A 22,237-nucleotide genomic window follows, 5' to 3' on the forward strand; every position below is an offset into this window, starting at 1 on the left:
AGTGGGCTCCTTTATTCCCTCAGAAAGTTCTCAGGTCTCTTGTCAGCTCCTAATATTTGAAAGCTGACCGGTGACTCCTGGGCTCCAACTCAAAATTTCTCAGCCCTCACACGAAGCTGAGAGTTGATTGAACATTAAGATTTACTCGTCTCCAAATGACGTGCCAACACGAGAAGCTTGCATCTTGCTGCCTTGCGGTTCCACGGGGAGACACACGGCCGCAAGAGAAGCACGTGCTTTATTACAGATAACCCCGAAGAAAGCTGAGAGCCAACGCTGCTTACAGCTGCACGATGAAACATCTGCAGGGCTCTTAGGCTGAGGAACTTAGTACCAGCACGGATTCAAATTAATCACGAAGGTGAGAGATGAGAGCCGAGATGTGAGGCTGCTTTCTCTGGGGGGAAAGCGCACGTTCCTGCCGCAGCTGGGGCTGCGTGGCTCTGCACCGAGACACGTGGTGCCAGCTGGCAGGTGCTGGCTGTGACACACGGCTGAAGGAAAGGCTTCATTTTTAACTTGTATTTTTAACGTCCGTTAGCATTAAGTTCTGAGCTCTGCTACTCACGCGAAGCATGTCAGTGGAGGCATGTTTGTGCGACTCTCCTACCCCTATTCCTGACTCAGCCAGTCATGTGGATCTGAGCAAACAGCTAATCCTTCAAAATAGTGAATAAAAGTACCCAAAAGACATAAAAAAACAGGAGTCATGATTTCCCTAAGCAAGTATTTTGAAGATTGCCTGAATGTGCTGGCAGGAAGGATTAGAAGGGAGCGTGACCGGTGGAACCTGAGACAGTCTGAAGTGTGACCGGTGAGGAAACCCTGGGGGAATTCAGAACTGGAGAGGAACTGGCAACGTCTCAGAGCCCCAACCTGGGAAGCCCAGGGCTTCTCTGGGGGGGAGAAGGACTTTTGATCCTGTAAAAGGAAGGGACGTGGTGTGCCCAAGTGCTGGCTCATGCAGCCACCACAATCCCACGTAAAAGGAATAGGCAGCCACTGTGGGAAAAGTTTTGTCTTTTATGAGGGGTGGGGATGGCTTTAGTTCCCTTAAAATGAGTTAATTTTTCTTCTGGAAGAAGTAGTAAAAGGTTTCTTTGGTACAAAGAAAAGGGGGAATTGTTCATCAGCTGGTATCAATCAATTTCTTACACTTCCCCAAAGAGCAGAAAGGCCCTATTGTCCTCGCTGGGTTTTCCCACCACAGATTTTGCGCTTGAAAAATGGCTCCAGTTTGCCGAATTGCTTTAACTCATCACATGGCGCTGACCTACGCCCCACTTGTTCCCAGCCCTTCCCTCATGCCGACGTTAGCGTTCTTGCCGCGGAGCCACGGCAGATCAAGCCCAAGGAGCTGCGTCATCCCGTTGTTGGGGTTTAGCTGCATGAGCTGCGTCTCTGTGCTGATCTGTCTGAACGGGGAGAGAAAGGAGAGGTGACTCCATGCCTTTTTGTGGCTGGCTGCGCTCTGCTTAAAGCGGTTTGAAACCTCAGCCGCACATCGAAAGCTCTGGCTTTCGTGCAGTTGTTGACACCTGAGTGTCAAGCGGGGCTTTTTCCTGGAAAGTTCCTTGGCTGTTCCTTAGAGAGAGGTTTCAGGAAGGAGAATCCGAGCCAGCAAACCCAGCACAGACCATTTGCTATATATATCCTACATATATTCCCCCAGTGAGGAAACCCTGGACAACAATGCGGCGACCAGGATCCCCTTTGGCACGTAAGTTAAGGAGACTCTGTTTTTTCATCTGACGTTAATGTAAAATAGGCTCAAACATCCGTCATGCCTTTGGACTAAAATTAGCTTTTTCAGGAGGAAGTCTTTTCAAAGCTGGTGGAGGGACTTCACAAAAAACATTAATAGGGGAAAGTGTAAATGTTAAGACTAAGGCAAAATTTCCCATTAAACACCCCATAAAATATTAGGCAAAACTGTACTATAACAAGTAATTCAGCCCTCTCAACACTTAAATATGAGAGTTTTCAGGGGGAAAAGCCACAGTTCCCAGCAGTGAAGTTGCTTCCCTCTCCCAAACATCTCAAAGACTAAGTCACAACAGGATGACAGCGTAAGTCTCCACTGAAATAAACTCAACGAGATTCCAGTTCAAGCACTACCGCGGGGCATAACACATACTCCAGTGTGTAAATGCTGCGTATCATACAGCTCGCTTTGATCGTGCAAGGATCCCATCGCTGATACCTGAAGTAACTGCACTGCAAATTGCAATGGAATGAGAACAACCTTTACAGTCACTTGAAACATTGACCTTTCTTCCTTTGGATCATTTTTGCAACTTATCAGCCAAGTCCTGATTATCTGCAAGAAAGCAAAGTTCTTGGCAGTATCTGTGTTCCCGGGCTTCAAAGCTTCAGCAGCAGCTTTTTCCTGCGACTTCTTTGGGGGCAATGAACTTGAAGCAATCGCTGATCCACAGCCAATGTTTTATTTCCCATTTTCCTCCGTGCCGGGCAGCTCCGGAGCCTGTCCATCGGCAGGACACGTAGCACGGGAGGCCTCTACCAGGGGCCTGCCCATCCTGACCAGGGAGCTGTGGGTTGCACGCAGCGACCGTCAACCTGCGGGCAGAGGGAACCCATTCTTGCCGTTAAACTCCACCTGCCTTTTATGCGCTTATTAACTCAAAAATTTTCACTCTTGTACCCACCCGTGCCAGCCTCTGCTCCCACTAGATGTCACCAGCACTGCACGGCGAGGAGCTGGCCTTGCAGAACGGGGAGCACCGGGGCTCTGGGGGGGCCGACCTGAACATGAGCCAGCAGTGTGCCCAGGTGGCCAAGAAGGCCAACAGCATCCTGGCTCGTGTCAGGAATAGTGTGGCCAGCAGGAGCAGGGCAGGGATCGTGCCCCTGTGCTCGGCGCTGGGGAGGCCGCACCTGGAATGCTGTGTCCAGTTTTGGGCCCCTCGGTACAAGAAGGACATTGGGGTGCTGGAGCGTGTCCAGAGAAGGGCAGCGGAGCTGGGGCAGGGTCTGGAGCACAGGGCTGGTGGGGAGCGGCTGAGGGAGCTGGGGGTGTTCAGCCTGGAGAAGAGGAGGCTGAGGGGAGACCTCATCGCTCTCTACAACTGCCTGGCAGGAGGGGGCAGGGAGGGGGGTCGGGCTCTTGTCCCAAGGAACAAGGGATAGGATGAGAGGACATGGCCTCAAGCTGTGCCAGGGGAGGTTTAGGTTGGATATTAGGAGAAATTTCTTCATGGAAAGAGGGGTCAAGCATTGGAAGAGGCTGCCCAGGGAAGTGGTTGAGTCACCATCCCTGGAAATATTTAAAAAACGTACAGATGCGGTGCTTAGGGACATGGTTTAGTGGGCATGGGGGTGTTGGGTTGATGGTTGGACTTAAGAGATCCTTTCCAACCTTAGTGATTCCTAGTTTTACTTTCATTAAAAAATAATCCAGCCACCAAGCCAGGAAACATGGAATTACGACTCTCCCGTGAATTGCTTTAGTGGTGACTTGGTAGTGTTCGGTTAATGGTTGGGCTGGATGCTCTTAAAGGTCTTTTCCAACCTAAACGATTCGATGATCCTGTGACTGCTGCCGGGCAGGGACAGGGCCCTGTGCGCTGCCCCCCTCCGAGGACCTGCGGCCGCACAGCTCAGCGCCGGCACGGCTGCCCGGCGGTGGCTGCGGCCCGGAGCGCTGGCACAGCGTGTGCGGGCCGGGCCGGGCCGGGGCCGGGCTCCCCTCAGGCGGCCATGACACCCCCGGCCCCCGCCCCCGGGCTGACCGCGCATGCGCATCACCGCCCCCCCGCCCTTCCCTTCTGCGCTTGCGCCGGACGGGCGTCCCCCGGCGTCATGAGGTCACTTCCGCCGCCGTGCTTTGCCATAGCAACGGGAGACGCGGCTATGGCGGCACAGCGGCGGCAGCGGCGGGAGGTGACCGGGCCCGTCCCGCACTCCGTGGCGCTGGTGAGGGGCCGCTCCGCTCCCGGGCGGTGCGGGGTCCTTGGGGCAGGGCCCGCTGAGAGGAGCCGGCAGCGGTGCGGGCTGGGCTTCCCGCAGGAGCCCGCCGCCGTGAGGGCCGTGGCGGGAGCCCGCCGCCACCCGCTGCGTGGCCATGGGGGAGCCGGTCCGGCTGTATCCGTGCGGGGCGAGGTCGCCTCTTTGGGGGTCCGTGGGCCCCGCAGTGTGTGAGGAGGCGCTCGGAGCCCCGGGGGTTTGCACCGGAGAGGGGGGTAGCTGGAGGTTACAGGTGAGAACGTTTGTTCAGTGTGTGTAAAGCAGACCGTAACAATCCTCCCGGGTGGGTTGGGTGAGATGTAAACTATAGCCCGGGCGACAGACAGGTGCTGGCACCTGAAGCCATTTCATGCTCCTGTACTGGTGGTGTGCCCGTCGAGGCAAGGCTTGTCGGGATTTACCCCTAATTACCCTGAACTCTTATCATTTGCTGTTACGTACCTATTTGGTCATGAATTCAACTAAAAAAACAAACCCTAGAATAACTGATTACATTCTCACGACTGACATATGCTTTCTTTTACAGAGAGCCAAGCCTCCTAAAGAACAAACAAGTGAAAATTTTGTCTTGGCCCGCAGACAGAAAGAAAAAGAACTCCTTGAATATGCTGATTCCTTAAAGCTCTACAACCAGTGTCGCAACGTCTATGAGTGGCAGCGACGCCACGAACAAAAATGGCTGCACAGCGTCGTGCAGAGAAAGGTGGATGCGACCATGCAGGAGTATCTGGCAGGGACTAATGAGCGACGAGCGAGGTAGCAAACAAGTAGCTAATACCAATGTCTGCCCTACTATTTTCAGCTTAACTGTGGGCTTAGAGGAATGATTATGGGGAAAACAGTTGAGCTCAGCTCTGTACGTTACACTGTGCGTTGTAGCGTGGTGTTCTTTATTCATCGTAACAGAAAGCATAGGTGTGCTTAATTGGTGGTCAAGTAGCACTGTAGAGCAAACAGGAGCCTTTGGGCTCTCGTTACTAGCGCTAGTAACTAGAGCCAATCGCCAGAAATGCGTATTCAAACACAGGAACTGCTACAGTTTAGGTGGCATTTAGAGCCTTGTCTGCCAAATGTGAGATAACAGTAGTATGGTAGCACTTTCATTGCTTGATTTTTTTTTTTTTTTTTAAAGAGAAGAAAGAGTACTGTGATAAAAGTGTCAGAAGCTCTTGTTGTTGGGTGTAACTGAGGGTTTTGTTGCAAGCTTAGTAAGTTAATGTTTAGGTCCTACAAGTAATACTTTGCAGCACAGGCAGTTGAAAGAAATGAAGATTTGGCAGAAGTCTGTCAAAAATGATAAAGGTGAGGACTAGTACTGTCTTGTAAAGAATTAGTGGAATTAGTGAGTTTCTGGATTCCTTAGTCCCAGGTTTCTTACTGCTAGGATTAATAAAGAGGTAAATGGTGGTGTGTTTAAAAATTGCCAATTTGACATAATTTTCTCATCAACGATCTTTCAGGGTGAAGTGGTTTACAGAGTGATGCTAAAATAACAAAAGGTAGTTTGAGAGAAGATACAGTTATAGATGCATGAAGAAGGGTGCTAAATACCAGGGAGGGATTATGCTGAAGGACAGCAATAGTACAAGATCAAATTGATGTCAACTGATGAGAAATGTCATCTGGAAATTAGAATAATTTGTTTAATGGGGGACTGAAGTTGTAAAGCAGCATTGGAAATGGGTTTGTAAGATAAGGAGCTTAAATTGTGCCAGCACAGAATCACTCACGTTGTGCTGCAAGATCCCCTCCATGGGCACAACTCCTGTGATCCCCGAGTTAAAATTTGATGTTCCCTTGGATGTTCCCTTCTTTGGCATTTGCAAGAAGTGTTGAAAGGAGCCCAGTACCCGTTTTGCACTCATAACAAATAAACTAGAACTTTATCATTCATCAGAAGGATTGGTTTAGCTTTTATTTAAATGTTTTCATTACAGGCTTTGTGAGCTTCTGGAGGCAGAGGAAAGCAGGTACTTCGCTGAGATGGAGTCACTTGAAGAAACAGCACTGGAGAAACAAGAGAAAATGAGGGAGCGTGCAAAATTACTGAGAGAGAAGAGAGAAAAAGACAGACAACAGCTGGTGGCTGAAAAACAGGAGCAGCAATTCAGGTATCTTATAAAATAGAATTTGGATTAAGTAAATACAAAGAGGTGATTTAACAAGATGGTGACAATAATAAACTGAGGAAGGAAAGACGAATGTGATAGAAATAATAAAACGTAAAAAATTAGGGTGGTTTGGATAGAGGTGTATGAGCTTTGCCAGGAGTTGAAAGGCCTCAGCTATGTTGCATGTGGTGGAGCAGAGTATAGTGTTTTTCTGACTTTTGATGAAGGGGTGCAGCCTCTGAAGACCAGGGATCCAAATCTGCAATGCTGTAATGCTCAGTAAAGTGCGTGAGAAAAATTTTCATTGACAGAGATGAAGGCAACAGGTACAAAGAACTGTATGGTCTCCATTATTTAAGCGTTGAGGTACCATGAAAACATTCTTCCAAGTGTAGTGTGAAACTCCTCGGCCTGTGTGAGCATCCCTGCGCTGCCACCTGCCAAGTCAGCTGTTTCTGCAGTCCCCTGTTCTGGCGTGTAGTTCTGTTTCAGCTTTATACTATTGGAGTGAAAAGGGTTCATGGAAGGTTAATTTGGCCCAAATCATGCTTATTAAGCTAATACATCGAAGATCCTTGAAAAATTAAGGTTGTTCAAAAAGACAGTGTTTTTATTTATTACATACTTTTCAAGAGTACCAGCCGGAGCTAAGGTTTTAATGCAACCTGAAGTTCTGTGCCAAGTCTTCCTGGATGCTGAGCTTGTCAGCCTCTTTTGAAGTCATTAAGATTTGCAGGTGCTTATCAGGCCCTGAGGCTTTGGCATGGAATCTGACTTGTTCAATTCTTGGAAATCTGGTTTTCTGAGGAAGGGATGAAAATAATATTAATGTAATTTAATTGTAATCATTTGAAGTGTCTCTTCCCAGTCTCCCACAGTGCTATGGAAATCCACAACACCTGCTTCTCAGCGTGCAGAGGCTGGGGATAAAAATCAACGCTTGCTTTCACTTGTGCCTAAACTCAAATTAACTAATTTCACAGATAAGTGTTGGTTTCTTAAATGTGGGGTTTATTGCCTGAGATGGGTGTTAAGGCAGCCTATGCACTTCTAAATTCACATGCTGGCTTTTAAATATGACCCTCGCAATTTACAGTTCCTAGTTTGCTCTCTACCCAAAGTGGTTGCTTTCTGCTCAAAGTGGTTGAAATTCATGTTTAAAATTGCTTAGAGGAGACACTGCTGGAGTGCCTTTTATTTTGTACTTGTAGCTTGTCTTACATACCGAGGAGAAGGGATTCAGCTTGCGATTTAGACACCTACCTTTAGGGGTCTGAGTATTGGTGTCTTTATATTCACTGGGAATCCGAAATCGTGTTCTACTTGGTAGATCTTCACTGAGATCAGGACAGTTAAAGGAACCTGCTGTCATCCTAAAGTAGGCATATGCTGGTCTGCCAGTTCAACTGCACCCTAGCCTCTACTGACTGCATTGATTAGGTTCCCGTTGATTAGAATGGGGATTTAGCTGACGTAGATTCCTTTTTAGATGCCTAATTTTAGATATTTTAATTGCAAAATGAATCCCACCAGTGAATCTTACCATCTGGTGATACATACTTGGACTCTCATGCTGCAGTTGCCTGTCTTAAATGTCTCAGGTCCTCCTTCTTCCCAGTATAACCCTATAGATATATGGTTCACTCTGTCTCATGGGATCATTCCCATCATCCTTCTACATTTCCCAGTCTGCTCTTGGATCTAGGCAATATTCATGCCACACAGTATCCCGTTAAAAGTGCTGCTGGAGCTTTGCTGGTGGCGTTCTGCTGGCTGTGGTTTTTCAGAGGATTCAGAGGCAGTGAAATCTTTCTTCTTCACAGCTGTTGTGAGTGGCAATCTTTGAGTATCCTTGCAAATGAATCTTCATCCTACAGTGCACAGAGTCCTTCTCTTTGAGTGTCCTGATGTAATGGAAATACATGTCCATAGTCAGTTCCTCCCTCTGTTCCTCTAGCTCTGTCTCTTTGTACTTTTAAATTAAAGTCCCTATAAAAAACCCAATATTTTAATAACACCAGCTGACAACAGTTTACCTTGTCTGTTGATCTTGCCTTCAAAAGCCAGATATCTTCATGTATATGCTTAGAAATATTTTAAAGCTTTTTCTTCTCTGTCCTTTTCCAATGAGAAGGGAAGTCCCTACTGTGGTTATCAATTCTGATTAGATTAGTAACTTCTAATATCTGAATCTGCATGTATTTGTTGTCTTTAAGTAGCCCCAAATCTGTTTTGCCCCCCACTGTTATTCTTCCTCCTAAACCATCCTGGGCTGTGCAGAGATCTGGGAGCAGGCTTTGCTGCTCAGGAAACCAACACTTGAAGATCCACAACCAGAAATCTGTAATTGCGTCACAACCTGTACTCTAGGGCAGTGGTCTCCAAACCTTTTTGATTGCGCACCCCTATTAGTAAAAAAAAAAAAAATTTTAGCACTCGCCCCCAATATGTTTACTTATTTATAAATTATATACTTGCACTAGTATGTTATGTACATTATAAAACGTATGCAAAAATAGAAATTAGAAGTGGTCGAGGTAAAGAGGAAATAACTACTGTTTTTATTTTTAATGTTATTTATTAATGGTACAAACAATATTTTTGCTCCTACACCCCAATGGATTGTCTTGCACACCCCACTTTGGAGACCATTGCTCTAGGGCACACCCAGAGGAGCCCTGGGAGGTGATTTTGGTAACAGGTGAATATACACATGATTTTCTCTTTCTCTGTGAATTGACAACTATTTTGAATGTCTTTCTGAAACCTAATAGAGACTTCTTTATATTTCTTTTAACTTTAAGCAAGGCGCTCCACTCTTTTGCAGGTATAGATTCTCAAACCTGAGGTATAGGACAACCTATAGTGTACAGCGCTCCACTACATTATTCCAGAGTACCAACAGGCAGCCACGTGGGCTGGGTTTGGAGCTGTAGCCCGAGGCTGTAGATTTAACAGCTTCTCAGTAGCGATGTTAGCCAGGAAGAGTCCTTTGTCACAAGGTGACAGAGGGGCACGGGCCTTGGAGCACCAGAGTCCCGCTGGAATTCATTTTCATGAAGGGCTGCAACTTGTATGAGAAGATATTCAGCCAGTTTTAGCCCGAGGGCATGTTCATCGTTGGTATCTTCAAAGAAAATTGCAATGTCTTAAAATTTGCATAAAACACATATTACACCCTCTTTCTTCTGATAACATCAGAAGCATCCGTACAGAGAATGTTGTTATCACAGCAACTCTGTACTGCAGCCATAACATGAATAAATAACTGGGGGGGAAGTAAATGCAGTTTTTGTCTTTGGGAAGTGGCTACATCCAGGCACAATTTCAATGATAAGAAGCTTAGGATAGCAAAGTGAGGAAGAAAACCAGCCATCTGGGGGAGCAGATGTTTATAGGTTGCATGTAAAAGCTGCTTTGAAGGAATTATTTTGATGAAATCAAGCAATTACAGGGCTATTTTATATTAAAATTCTAACCATGCTGAACTTTTATTTAACTTCTCTTCCCCTCTGAGAATTCAATTAAATTCAGATTAGTTTATAGTCATGGAAAAGAATAACTAATTCTTTATTCCTTCGCTGCTGAGAGACCTTTGAACCCATTGTGCTAAGGTAATACAGTTATTTCTAATGGTGTAAGATTTCAAATCTTAATAATGGCGTGTTGCCCTTGGAACATTTGAGAACTACGTTTTTCATGAATACTAATTAGTACTGTAGTCTTTAATCACCACTAACGCCTACCCAGGAGCTGCAAGATAGATCTCAGCATTATTAGAACAGGCTGCCCAGAGAGGTGGGGGAGTCCCCATCCCTGGAGGGGTTCAAAAAACGGGCAGAGGTGGCACTTTGGGACATGGTTTAGTGGGCATGGGGGTGTTGGGTTGATGGTTGGACTGATGATCTTAGAGCTCCTTTCCAACCTTAGTGATTCCTAGTTTTACTTTCACTAAAAAATAATCCAGCCAGCAAGGCAGGAAACATGAAATTAATTATGACTCTCCCGTGAATTGTTTTAGTGGTGGACTTGGTAGTGTTGGGTTAATGGTTGGACTGGATGATCTTAAAGGTCTTGTCCAACCTAAATGATTCAATGAAAATGTAAGAAAACCGGCAATGACGTAGTATGTTTATAACCTGCTTGAAGGCAGGGGCACCTCTTGGAGCGTGCCATGGCTCACGCCTTGCACATCGCTGTGGTGCTCTTCACTTCTGTTGTTGGGACAACCAGTGAATGAGTGGTCAGAAGGTTCCCGTCTCGTACAAGGAAGGAAAACAGCCATCCCTTTTCACTAGCATCTGCTCCTTCGTTCCTGTATTTCCTCACCCTTCTCTTCTGAAGGCCTGAGCACGGTTCCTCATGCCAGGGGTAGTTCCTCCTTTAGAGGACACAAGCCCAGCTCGCAGGGAAGAACGTGACACTTGGTTAGAGGATGTGGCGTGTCCTAGGACTGGGGGAGAAAAGTGCTAAGTGTGGGAGGCTTTATCTTACGGAGGCTTGATGTTGATGAAAGGGGACTTGGCAGATTACTGTTGTTTCTTCCCAGTCAGGAACAGTGAAGAGGTTAGAAATGCCTTCTGGATATCAAGTAAAATGAGAATTTTGTTTTCATGGCACCGCTTTCCCTTTTATCGTTTGCATATAGTGCTTGGCACCTTTCACCACCGCCTCCATGGCATTAGGTGCTTTACAAATAAAGGATGAGGAGAAAGATGCCCTTGGCCCCAGCAGCTGACAGCTGAAATGTGAGGCAGCAACCAGTGAATGCTGACAGGAAGAAAATGTGGCAAGACCTCTGCTTCTGCATGAAATTACAGGTCAAGCGTTGTCGTCTTTGGCTGTATCTCACTCCTGCAGCACCTAGGGAGAGCGAGGTGTAGCAGTCTTCCCCCTCCGCAGTCACAGCTCTGATTTTTGCACCGCTCCGCTGTGAGTTGGGCTGGTTGGATGGCTCTCGCTGTGGCACTGAGAACAGGGTCAGGCTGGCTTTCGGCTCTGTCACTTCTTCTGCCTGTCAGCAGCTTGCTCAGCCAGTTCTGAACTGGAGGAGGGCTATTCGGGGAACTGCTCTTTGCAGTTTATAAGCCCTAAGTAATTTTTATTAGGCTGGCTTAGCACGGAGTTTTGTTGGTAAAGCTTTGGAAACTCTTGTAAACCAACACATAATTATTACACGCTGGTAGTTGCCTCAACCACATATTAATGATACCAGGAGCCGCGCTCATTCTGTGCTTGTTAGCAGGAGGTGATGAAGGAGCAGTATCAAGTAAAGCAGCCATTATTCCAGAGCATAATCTTACTAGTTTTAGGGCAGAAATGAGTTATAGACCACCAGTCACATCCTGTGTTGCTGGACTCTTTCCCTGTGTGCCTCATTGCTAGTGGAAATAGCAGTTGACCTCAGGGGGAGGCCGAATTTGCATCGTTTCTGTAGCCTCCGTGGAGGTGTGAACCCATGGCCCCAGACACAGAATAACTCTCCTATTAATTTGACACCCGCAACCCAGGTCAGGGAATATAGATGTGGGTTTAGATGGAGACAGCAGCTAGTGGACTTAGGAATCATTTAGAAAAGTGAAGACTTTGCAAAGTCAGATCCTTAGCAGAGCCACAGAGCATGAAAAAGCAAACTGCTAAATACCTATCTCTAGTGCTGGCACACTTAATTTTGCTTTTAAGTAAAAATACACAACAACAACAACAAAAAAAACCCAAACCAAAAAAACCCCCTATCTTAGGCAATGGAATTAATTCAGATTTCACTGCTGGAGTTATGAAAATTAAATAGCTATCCTGATGTGGAGAATGATAGTATTATGAGATAGTTGCCTGATGAATATTTAATATTTTTGCTACACGGGGTTGTCAGTTAAACACTGTATAGTATAAAGTATTTCACGTTGTACAGGTAACTACTGCTCTCACATAGTGGTTCAAGTTTCAGTCACTGATATCTTATGATGCCTGCTATGAATTCCTGAATAGCATTGCAATAATCTGTAGAAGATGGTTTCATTCAGCATGAAATTGTGAGATATCTTTTCACTTTGCAGCATTTGTGTGTGTCTATCGCACATCCTTAGAGCTTACAGATCCTTAATGGTTGTAGATCTTCACCATTGTCTGCTAGTTTCACGTTTTGCTATTATCAAAAATCTATATCCTGGTTATAGAACAGAATTAAAATGCTTGTATATTAAATATTGTTTGATAGCGTATGTTGATCTCATAGTGCTTTGTCTGCAAAAATAAAAGCAGAATCTCTAAACAGTCGTGTGTTCTCCTCAACCGAAGAGAAATATCTGCTTATATGCCACTCAATTGCAGGGAATAAAGGAAAATTGAAAGCTCTATTACTTGTTTGACTTTCTAGCTTCTCCAGACTCTTCTTGCAACTTTTCTGAACTATCCCACAAAACTTGGTTAAAAAAGTTAATAAATTTCTAGTGGTTCCTGTTCAACTGTGTAACTTAAATTTCTGCTCTCGGAATATTTTCTGAATACGAATGAGCTTTCAAGTGACTACTAAACCTATTCTAAGTCTTCATTCGAATAAAGAGCAACCTACATGTTTGAACAAGCGTACTGTGCATGTGTTTTATGTTAAAAAAAAATTATATATATAAAAAACTGCATGATGCATGTTCCAACTATATATATAAAACACACCTTGTATATATACAATATTTATATATTGTGCATGTGTGTATATATTATTTTTACAAATGCAAACATAGGACCTGCTCTTCAACTGATTAAGGTCAAAATCTCCATCAAATCAGGCGCTCTGAGATTCCCTAGGCCTCACAAGGAGTCGGTGTCAGACCAGGTGTGGAATTTGGCATCCTGAGCTGTAGTCCTCCGAGTAGTTATGAGCTGGGAGCCTCCATCCATCACACACCTCCAGATTTGCTCATTATTTTGAGACTTTTTTTTTTTTAACTTTTACGCCTTTCAGAGAACAATGCGAGGAGCTTCGTGTACAGTGGATGAAGAAGCATCAGAAGGAATTGTGTGAAGACCGGCTGGCCCAGCTAGCTCTGAAGGAGGAATTGAAAAAGCAACAGATGAAGGAGGAGCAGATGTTTGCAGAGCTTTGGGAAGAGGACAGGTTGGCTAAGGAAAAGCGAGAGGCGGTGGAGATGCAGAAATCAGCAGAACAGAATCGGGAAATCCTGAACGTGCTCGGTGCCCAGGTAGCGGTGCTCAGTGCTCACAAAGAGGAGGCGAAGCGGCTGAAGGAAGAGGAGGCTCGATTTCTGGTAATTTCCATATCATTCTCAATTCAGGGTTGTGTATAAGGCCCTCCAAATGATAGGCTTACTAGACATTTAGATTAATCCATACCTTATTTGTATCTTCACTGATTCCATTAGTATCTGAGACTGTCCTATTACGCTAAGCCTCTTTTCCAGAGCTGTGGCGAATGCATTTCTGTTCACAGAGGGAAATACATCTTTTGAAACTTAGCATTGTAAAGGATTTTGGCATTCAAAGCCTCTCAGAGCCTTTGTGGGAAATGGAAATGTTTTTAAGCTTTTGCCAGACATCTTTACAATTTTCTGATTTCCGGTTTCCTGCGGGCTACCTAGAGAGTCTTGTGTCCCAGCTGTAACGTGTAACACCAGATCTCAGACCACGATACGTGTCTTTAATCATCACGGTAAGTGCACTGGGGGGAAGCAGCAAGAGTGCGCTGCTCCCAGAAGGGAAGGCGAGCCAGGAGCCGAAGGTGACAGCAGGGCAGGCAAGTACGCTGTCCTCCCCGACCAGAGTCCCGCCGTACCCGAAGGAACAGGGCAGAGCAGGTCTGCTGACAGCAACCGGGCTCATCTAACAGCCCAAACTGCTCGGCAGGTCTGTAGTGATGAAGTCCAAGATGAAGCCAGCAAGTCAAGTCAGCCGGTCCGGACCAGGATCGACGTCAGGCACAGGCGGACCTGCAGCATAGCTCACGTAGGCACCGAGGGCGAGAGACGGAGCCCAACTGCGGCTCCCAAGCGACTCCTCTCAGCCCTTTCTCGCAGCGCTCTTTCCCAGCGCTCTGATCCAAGGCTCGCGTCAGGGCTGGCTGCGAGCACCGGCAGCCAAGCCCCTGTGGGGAGGTTGCAGAGCCCGTTGGTGCACTCGGGACCCTGACACGTACATGAGGAGATGCGTTTGTGTGAAAAATCCCAACTGCTTATGCCCCAGCTGACTGAATTTCAGAATCTGCATCTTGTTTGTTTGTTTTATTTTGTTTTTTAAGAAATTAGCAAGCAGTGCCTAAGTGCTCTCACCTATTAGTGCTGGCTGCTGTTGAGCATCACAATCGCGCATTTGGCTACCTTGGCCCAACTGTTTGGCCACTACCCTCTTTTTTTGTCCCCTCATCTCTCTCCAGTGTAGGCTTGCTGTAGTTGTGCTGGCTTTAGTAGGGTTTGTAGTTCACAGTGTTTTGTGTTGGCTTTGTGAGTTATGGGAGACTATTTAGTTCAGACTCAGTCTTCATTTTGCAGCTATTTACACGTAGCGATTGAGTGATCACTCGCGGTACTCTGTTAGGCACTGGAAGCTGATGTTGGCAAGATATATACTCCACTACTTTTTAAAAATAATGATAATAGTGAATCTAAAGCTCTGAAAATCCTGGCTGTATAACAGTGGAGTCCTTATTCCAAGCTAGACTGTAATGTTTCACTTATTTAAAAACATGCAGAATAAAATTATTTTCTTGTCGCAACTTTTAAGGCCCTGCCAAAACTCCCAGGCACAGAACATTTCTACTTAACTGGCCTTTTCAGAAAAACGCTGTTAAATAGAAGACTTTGTAGTTTCCCCTGAAGACAGCTGCCCTGAGCTCCGTCAAGGAGATAAATTTCTGGTAAAGTGGTTTAGTCTCTGAAAGAAAGCTTTCTTCAAAGGGTCCATAAAGGAGAGTTTCTTTATTGAAGATGGGATGTAATCCTTTTTCAGCAGAAGAGGGATGTGACAGATGGCCTCATTACAAGTTTCTCACTGCAGAGTAACGATCAGGGTTTCATCTGGATGAAGGATGTGCTACGGACAGCTAAGTGTCTCTGCGTGTAATGGTTTCTGCTGGTTGTTGCAACGGAAATGGATTATTTAAGGAAGCAAAACTTGCGCCTTTGCCACGATAGACCATATGTGTGCATCAAGGTATTGGAGGCTGGATGACAAAAGAGACAGCGATTTTTGCATGAGCTTTTTCATTAGCTGTTACCTACATTACCTGCCTTCCTCCCACCCCGTCTTTTCTCTCCCTTAAAGAATTGTGATATCTTGAGGTGATGGAAATGATGTTATTCTGGCTGTAGTCTCACAAGTGCTAGACGAGTTCCTGCTGTAGCACTTTGGTCCTGGCTTGCAGGTGGGTGGTTGGTAACAATTTCTTTGTACATTTGCAACGTTGTGTTACGCCATCGTATAAACTTTCACAGAGTAAGCACCATGGATCCCATCCTTAGCTACTCTCGCATGACTTCACTGACGTCAGAATTCAGCCTAAGACATGTGCCAGCTCGCCCAGTAGACTGTTGACTATTTCCACCTTCTTTCCTTTATTGTTCAAAGCTTTTTTTTTTTTTTTTTTTTTTTTTTTAATTACTTAGTGGTTCAAATAATATGTAGTGAGTTTCAAAGCTGTTTTACCAGCTTCTGAAAGTGAATTTGGCCATTCAGGAAGACAGCAAAGTCAGCTTTAGCTCTGAAACACTGGAAGAGTCAGTGGGTGCTTTACAGCCAGCATAACAAGTTGTGTTCCTTAGGAGGTGCAGCTTGTCCTTCCGTGCGGGGAAGATTAGACACGTTGTTTATGGCAAACCTGCTAATGCGTGTTGGAATATTTATTGACATTACAAAAGAGATATTTAATTTAAAAACAGGTTAACAAAAAGCTGTGTACCTTCAAGACAGCTGAGGCGTTGTTTCTGTAGATAAGCTAACGATGGCCACATACTGTTTTATGACTATGAGTGCTTGCAAAATTACTCAAGTGCAGGATGTTCAGGAATTTTGCTAAGTTATGTTATTGATGCTGCTTTGGGATTTTTTTTTTTCTTTTGGCTAAATAATCTTGAATATACATAGATCTGTTTGATCTTGAATGGACGTTTGCTATTTTTCATTATTTCGTTCTTAAGAACTCGACTTTACTGTTCATTTTCCTGTTCTTTCCAATATAAAGCGGAATGGTTTGAAGCCATGGAAATTCAGTAACTGCCCATCAGAATAGAAGGATACAATTACTTTGTGTGACCTTATGTCCACTAGAGATGCAGTGCTCTGAACATCCAACCCAGACACAGGACAGATAATATATACAGAAACGGGAGGAACGCATGGCTCTGTTATCGGTTGGTAGTTACGGCTGTGTGTGAAGACTTGGATATAGATCTTACGTGCTGCAACGGTATCATTTTCTCTAAAGACATGTCTCTGTCTATCCGCTTGAAATATTTGTAGCGCGTCAGGCATTCCAGTGTTTTGGTATTGAAGCGCACGTGATAATTAAAGAGAAAAATCCTGAATTCTAATGAATGATATGCTAAAATGTTCATGCTTTAGCAGGTCTAATGGATGACACTAATTCTCTAATGTCAGCAAAAAAGGCTTAAAGTATTTATCTTTGCTCTTCAGTGTTCCAATTAAACTAATTCTAGCCATCACTTAATTTGAAGTTTGCAATGATCTTACAAGCTGGCTGTTTTTACCATTATAGGAAGAACAGCAGCAACTGCTTAAGCTGGAAAATGAACAACTCCAGGTGGAGAAGCTACAGAAACAGAAGGAATGCAGGGATACGCTGCTCAGTGCAGCACGGGACAGGAAGAATCGTCTTGATGAAGAAAAACAAGGTGAACTTGCGCTAGAGATGAAGATCTTGGACAAATCTCTTCAGGACCCCCAGGAAGACACTGAGGAGAAAACAAAAAGAAAAGTAAGGAAGGGCTAGAGGCGTTCGTTGTGAAGTTGTGGGGCAATACCCCGTCTAGACTAATTTTATGGCCCTTAGTGAACTGCACCAGTATAAATGAGATCAGACACGAGCCCTTTTCTCTGAAGAAGTTGCTTCTTTTGGTGCATAGCCTGTTGCTTCTCCTCCTGCCAGCGCTCTGCTTCTCTGAAGAAGCCCATTATCTGTTAAAACCACAGTGAGTATTTTAAAGCATGCTTTGCAATCAGCAAGGCTACCAGGCTAGACAAAAGAAGGGGGCTCTGAGGAAATCCTGGAATCTTCTTCCTCTGTGCTGATGCCATTGTGTATAAATCACTGAGCTTTTTCATCCTTATACTGCCTGGGCATAATGGAGGTTAGAAAAATATTTTTTTGCTTCATGGAACTGATTTAATAAATATTTGTAACTGCAGAGGAAAGTAAATATTCCACTTATTCTAATTCATTAATAGTAAGAAATGGTTTTAAATCTTTAATAGCTGGATATATAGATGCAAGACCTCACATTAAATATCTTGGAGATGCCAGGAAACCATGGATATGTCTGTCACTTCCTAAATTTAAAACAAGTAGATTGTCCCAACTTCAGGGTGAAAACGGGTCTCAAGGTGACTTTAAGAGAGAGCAGGGAGCTGCATTCATTACTCTGCTCGAGGTCTTTAGAAGCTCGTGTAGGTTAGGTAAGTTGTATAAATTCACTGTTAGACCTTGGCAATTAGGTCTAACCTGTTCTAAAATTAGAGGAGGTGATATTTATTATTATTTATGATGATATTTATTGGATCCCAAGGCTTCCTCTGCAGGCGATGGTGAAGTAGCCTGGTCAGCTGTGGAAAGTTTGTAAAATGTCTGTGGTGTAGGCAGCTGAGCTGCTATGGGGGAAGGGCTCACTGTATTTGTTCTGCTCTTATGCTGTTGTCCAGGCACTGTCGACTGGCAAGAAGAAGATTCTGCACAGCTCTTGCCCGTGGCAGGGTTTGGGATGGAGCTCTAGGCTCCCGGTTCTCACGTTGTCCGCAAACCACCGCTTCTCTTCACGTTTTGAAAGGCTTTTTTGAACTCATTTACTCAGATCTGCAAATGTCTCTGCGTTTGCAGCGAGAGCTGTTGAAGGAGCAACAGACATACCTGGCACACCTGGCTCAACAGCTGGAGGAGGAGAAACAGAGAGAAAAAGAAGTGGACAAGCTCCTTGAAGAAGAGATGGCGAAGGTTTGGGCCAAGAAGGCTGAGCAAACGCGATTAGAAAAGGAGGCTAGAAAGCAGCTACTGAAAGATGTCCTGGATACAAGACAACTGCAGATGGAGGAGAAGTGTAAGTAATAGCAGCTCGCTGTCTGCGCACCCAACCTACCACATGAGTGCAAGTCTTGGCAAAGGCAGAGGGAGCACAACACGCCGCTTTTGGGAAGACCATCTGGCCCAGCAGGCACAGGCTGTGTGGTTGAGTGGACAACAATGCTAACGGCTCTGAATCAGAATGTTTCTGAATCAGAAACTTTACTCCTACAGGCATTTCTTACGCTAATTCCCCCTTGCTATCAGCGGAGCAAAGCTTAGTAAAGTAAGGATTGCATGAGCAAGCAATCCTTATTACTAATTATATTACGATGATGATGATGAAGTTCTGAATGTGAGATCTTTTCTATTCTAAGCGGATGAAAAACAAATAAGCTGACAAGACACTTGCCTTTGTTTGTGTGCCTCTTCAGAAGCAACACAACTCAGGCTTGCTATCTAGGCTACTTGGCTTGAATACGATCTCACTGCCCCTTCAAGCTTAGCAGTGCTGTTATCTTCTAAAAGTTGTTTGTGTGTTTTCTTTTTTTATTTTCAGTGCAGAGAAATGCAAAGGAGCAGGAAGAACTCGCTCAAGAGAGGAAGTTATTAGCTGAAGCAATCATAGAACTCAAGCATATAGAAGAAGAAAAATATGCAAGGTATTTTTCTTTTATGCCATCAGTTCGTTTCATTGCCGATCGATCTTTTAAACTTGTGAGTAGGCTAATTCTCATTTTCAGATAACTAAGAGCACTGCGTGGGCTTTCTTCTGTTCAGAGAGGCTCTGCTCCAAACTGCTCAGTAGCAGCCCTGGTTTTTTGCAGTTGGTATTAAATCACTAATTCTGATCTCATCGTACAAATAATGGTGTTTCATTACATATCCCTGTTTTGCTCTTTTAGGACCATCATGTGACTTACATCCGTCATGTTTATTAAATACATCCCCTCATACTCTGAGCTGTTACTAGGAGTGGCAGAGGTTTGGGGAGGAGGGTTAATGAAAGGTTACTTCGTTACTTACCTAGGAGAACTAGTGTGTGCAGGCTTATTGCTATTACTCCACCCACACACATCCCTTAAACAGTCATACAGTCAGCCACCAAAATCCCAGACTGCTGCATGGGACCCAGCTGCACGGTGTTCTCCTTACTTTACAGTTCTTCAGGGTGAGAACAGAGTTACACGCAGTAGCCGAGATGTTCCTCTGGGTGTCATGCAAAGCCTAGGGCAAAGGGTTTTATTTCACTTCATTTCCATTTTGGATTCCTGCCCTTTCTCCACGCTTGTCCGTGGGAGGTAACCGAGTAGCTCCTTCCAGAGCCAGTATCTGTTCTGTTCTCCGATGGCTTTATTGGTAACGATCTCCCGGATACGGCAGAAATCTCACCCTTCTGAGGGAAACATGCTGGCCTTCATTTTTGGATTAGCAAAGAGGGCATCTGGTGGTGTCAGTAAGTGCTGCATGGTTCAACTGCGTTGCGTTAGTGCACAAGTCTTGACTGGACTGTTGGCATTTTAAGTGTCTGTGTGCCTGAACGCGTAGGTAGGCTTCCACTGCTGCTCCAGAGGGCAGTGAAAGTAATAGATGAGTCTCGAGGTAGAACGGAAGAACGATTTCTTCTGTAGGCATCTCCTAGAATATTAGTACAACGCCGCAGCAGGAGCCCGCACCCTGCCTTCCCCATCGGCAGTAACTTGTAATCTTTGGAATGAAGGAGTGGAGGTGAGCCTGAGCTCGCGAAGCACCGAGACCTACCGCTCTCGTTCTGTCCTCTTGCTGTCACTGTGAGGGCCGGGGCAGGCATGCTGATTACAGGGGCTTGTTCTTGCTCTTTTTTTTTCTTTTTTTTTTGTTAAGCGCTGATTCTGCAATCTGCTTCATAATCTACAGCAGAATGCAGTTCATTCTCCGAAGAACGTAAAGTTAGCCTGTAGCATTTGGTAGTTATTCTTAACACCTAAAAGGAGTTTTGAATGATTCTTCCATCTAAGGTTGAATGCTAGCAGATTAAATAATAATAAAAGTTGTTATTTTTTTTACCCGCACTTCATAAATAAGCTATTCGTATGTCATTTCCAGAAAAGTAAAGGAAGCAAAAGAATACGCAGAGCAACTCAGGGCTCAAATTGCCTATCGACAACAGGCCTGTGATGCTGAGGAAGAAGAGAAGCAGCGAGAATATGAATCAGGTCTAGCAGCAGAGAGAGCTTACCAAGAAAGGGTACGGGACATTCTGTCAAAGCCTTGTGAGAAACTAGCAAAGACCCACCCTTTGAGAAGAAACCTAATGTCGAACACTCAAGAAGATAATTTACGATGATTTTTTTTTAGCTCACTTGGTTGCCTTAAAAACCCATTTTCTAAGGGTGTTTATAACTGACTCGAGTTAACGGACCCCTCTCCACTGTGATGCTCGAAATATTTAACTGGCAAATACAAGAAACGTGGTATTTTTAAAGGGTTTTTTTTTCCCCTATCGGATTTTCTTTGGCAAAATGACTGATCCAAATCAAAGTGTTTGACATTTGAATACAAGAATACTGTATGTTCTCTGCAGTATAGTAATGTATTATTATGACAGGAATGATATGCAGGCAGTCTTTAAAATCTGCACAAAGAAAACTTTGTAGGAGAGTTCCAGCAAACTTTTATTAAAATGACTTTCAAACTGCAAATATTTGCAAAACCTTTTTTTTTTTGTGTTTAGACAAAAAGTACTTGGTGACTCATCTTCATTTTCCTTGTTAAATATAAAACTATGAATCTATTTTGCTATGGGCTAGGCAGTAAAGAGCTGATACTGCTTTGCATGTATTGTGATGGCTGTTGAATCATCTGTGGAACATCAGAGTCCCAAAGCCAGTCTGAGACACCTCTGCTGGGACACATTTAACTGCGCAGGACCGAAGTCATCCTTTTCTTGCAAAAAGGGCTATTATTTATCATTTTGATGGCAACTCTGTCTCTTCGGGCTGCCTTGGGTTGCCACCAACGCCATAGTCTGAACACAGAATCGGGGGGCTGTGGAGCACCAACAATATTTTAAGACAGAGCGACACAAAAAATGGCCAGAGGTCAACGGGAGGGGTTTTGGCAGTGGGGAGAGGGGACGCCTCCTCGCTGCTCTCTGTCCCCCGTGCTAATGGGCAGCGTGCCCCTTCTGCAGGAGGAGCGGGGGGGGGGACACACGGAGAACGGGTGGGAGCAGTCCAGCTTCTCCCCATGGCATTGCCCCCGGCCAGCTCCCTGGTACGTATTTGATTCAGTTTTCCTCTGTGCTTTTCAGAGGAGGGAAGTGAAGAATCCATTTATAACCTCATATCCTTTCTTGCTCGTAGACTTTGTGGCATTCGGAAATGTTTTATCTTCTTTCTCGCATTTTTCCATTTGAGTCTTTGCTGCTGCTTATCTGCAGCTGTTTCTCTCTCCTCCTTCAGCTTTTCAGCTTCTACCATCTTTCCTCCAGCCCCTGCTTCTTCACCGTTTTCTTCTCCAACTTCCATCCCTCTCTAAGCACTTCCTCTACCTTCTTCCTCCTCCCTACCTTCCTCTTTCAGTGTTTGGTGAGTGCCAGGACTCTCGTGTTTTTGTTGTGTGGGAGCGTGAACAGATGCACGGAGAAGTTGATAAATGGCTGGGATCGGAGCCCGGCAGTCCCAGCTCCCAGGGCTCTTGGCATGAATCGGGAATAACCTGCCTGCACGGTCGCCTCATCTTCTTGGTTTAAAGCAGACACCAAGCTGACAAACGCTTTTTGTCTGTGGAGAAAGCTGTACAGCTGTTTGCAAAAGGCCAGGTAGAGAGGTATTAATCTGAAACGGTATCGGTGATCTTAGCAGAGCACCCCAGCTCATTGTGGGTGTAAACGGCGGAGGAACCTGGCCCTAAGGTGTTG

General features: G+C 45.1%; 1 protein-coding gene across 1 annotated transcript; it reads left to right on the forward strand.

Annotated features, from left to right (window-relative positions):
• The first annotated feature begins 3,873 nt into the window (after positions 1-3,873).
• On the forward strand, positions 3,874-20,689 carry CFAP53 (cilia and flagella associated protein 53). The gene is given in 9 exon segments (XM_075726783.1): positions 3,874-3,971; positions 3,973-4,231; positions 4,523-4,743; positions 5,925-6,098; positions 13,060-13,363; positions 16,822-17,040; positions 18,157-18,373; positions 18,896-18,998; positions 20,422-20,689. Coding segments are annotated over 9 exon segments (1,836 nt in total). The 3' UTR covers positions 20,663-20,689.
• Positions 20,690-22,237: the final 1,548 nt, after the last annotated feature.

The sequence above is a fragment of the Pelecanus crispus genome, chromosome Z, assembly GCF_030463565.1.
Source record: "Pelecanus crispus isolate bPelCri1 chromosome Z, bPelCri1.pri, whole genome shotgun sequence".
Taxonomy (NCBI): Eukaryota; Metazoa; Chordata; class Aves; order Pelecaniformes; family Pelecanidae; genus Pelecanus; species Pelecanus crispus.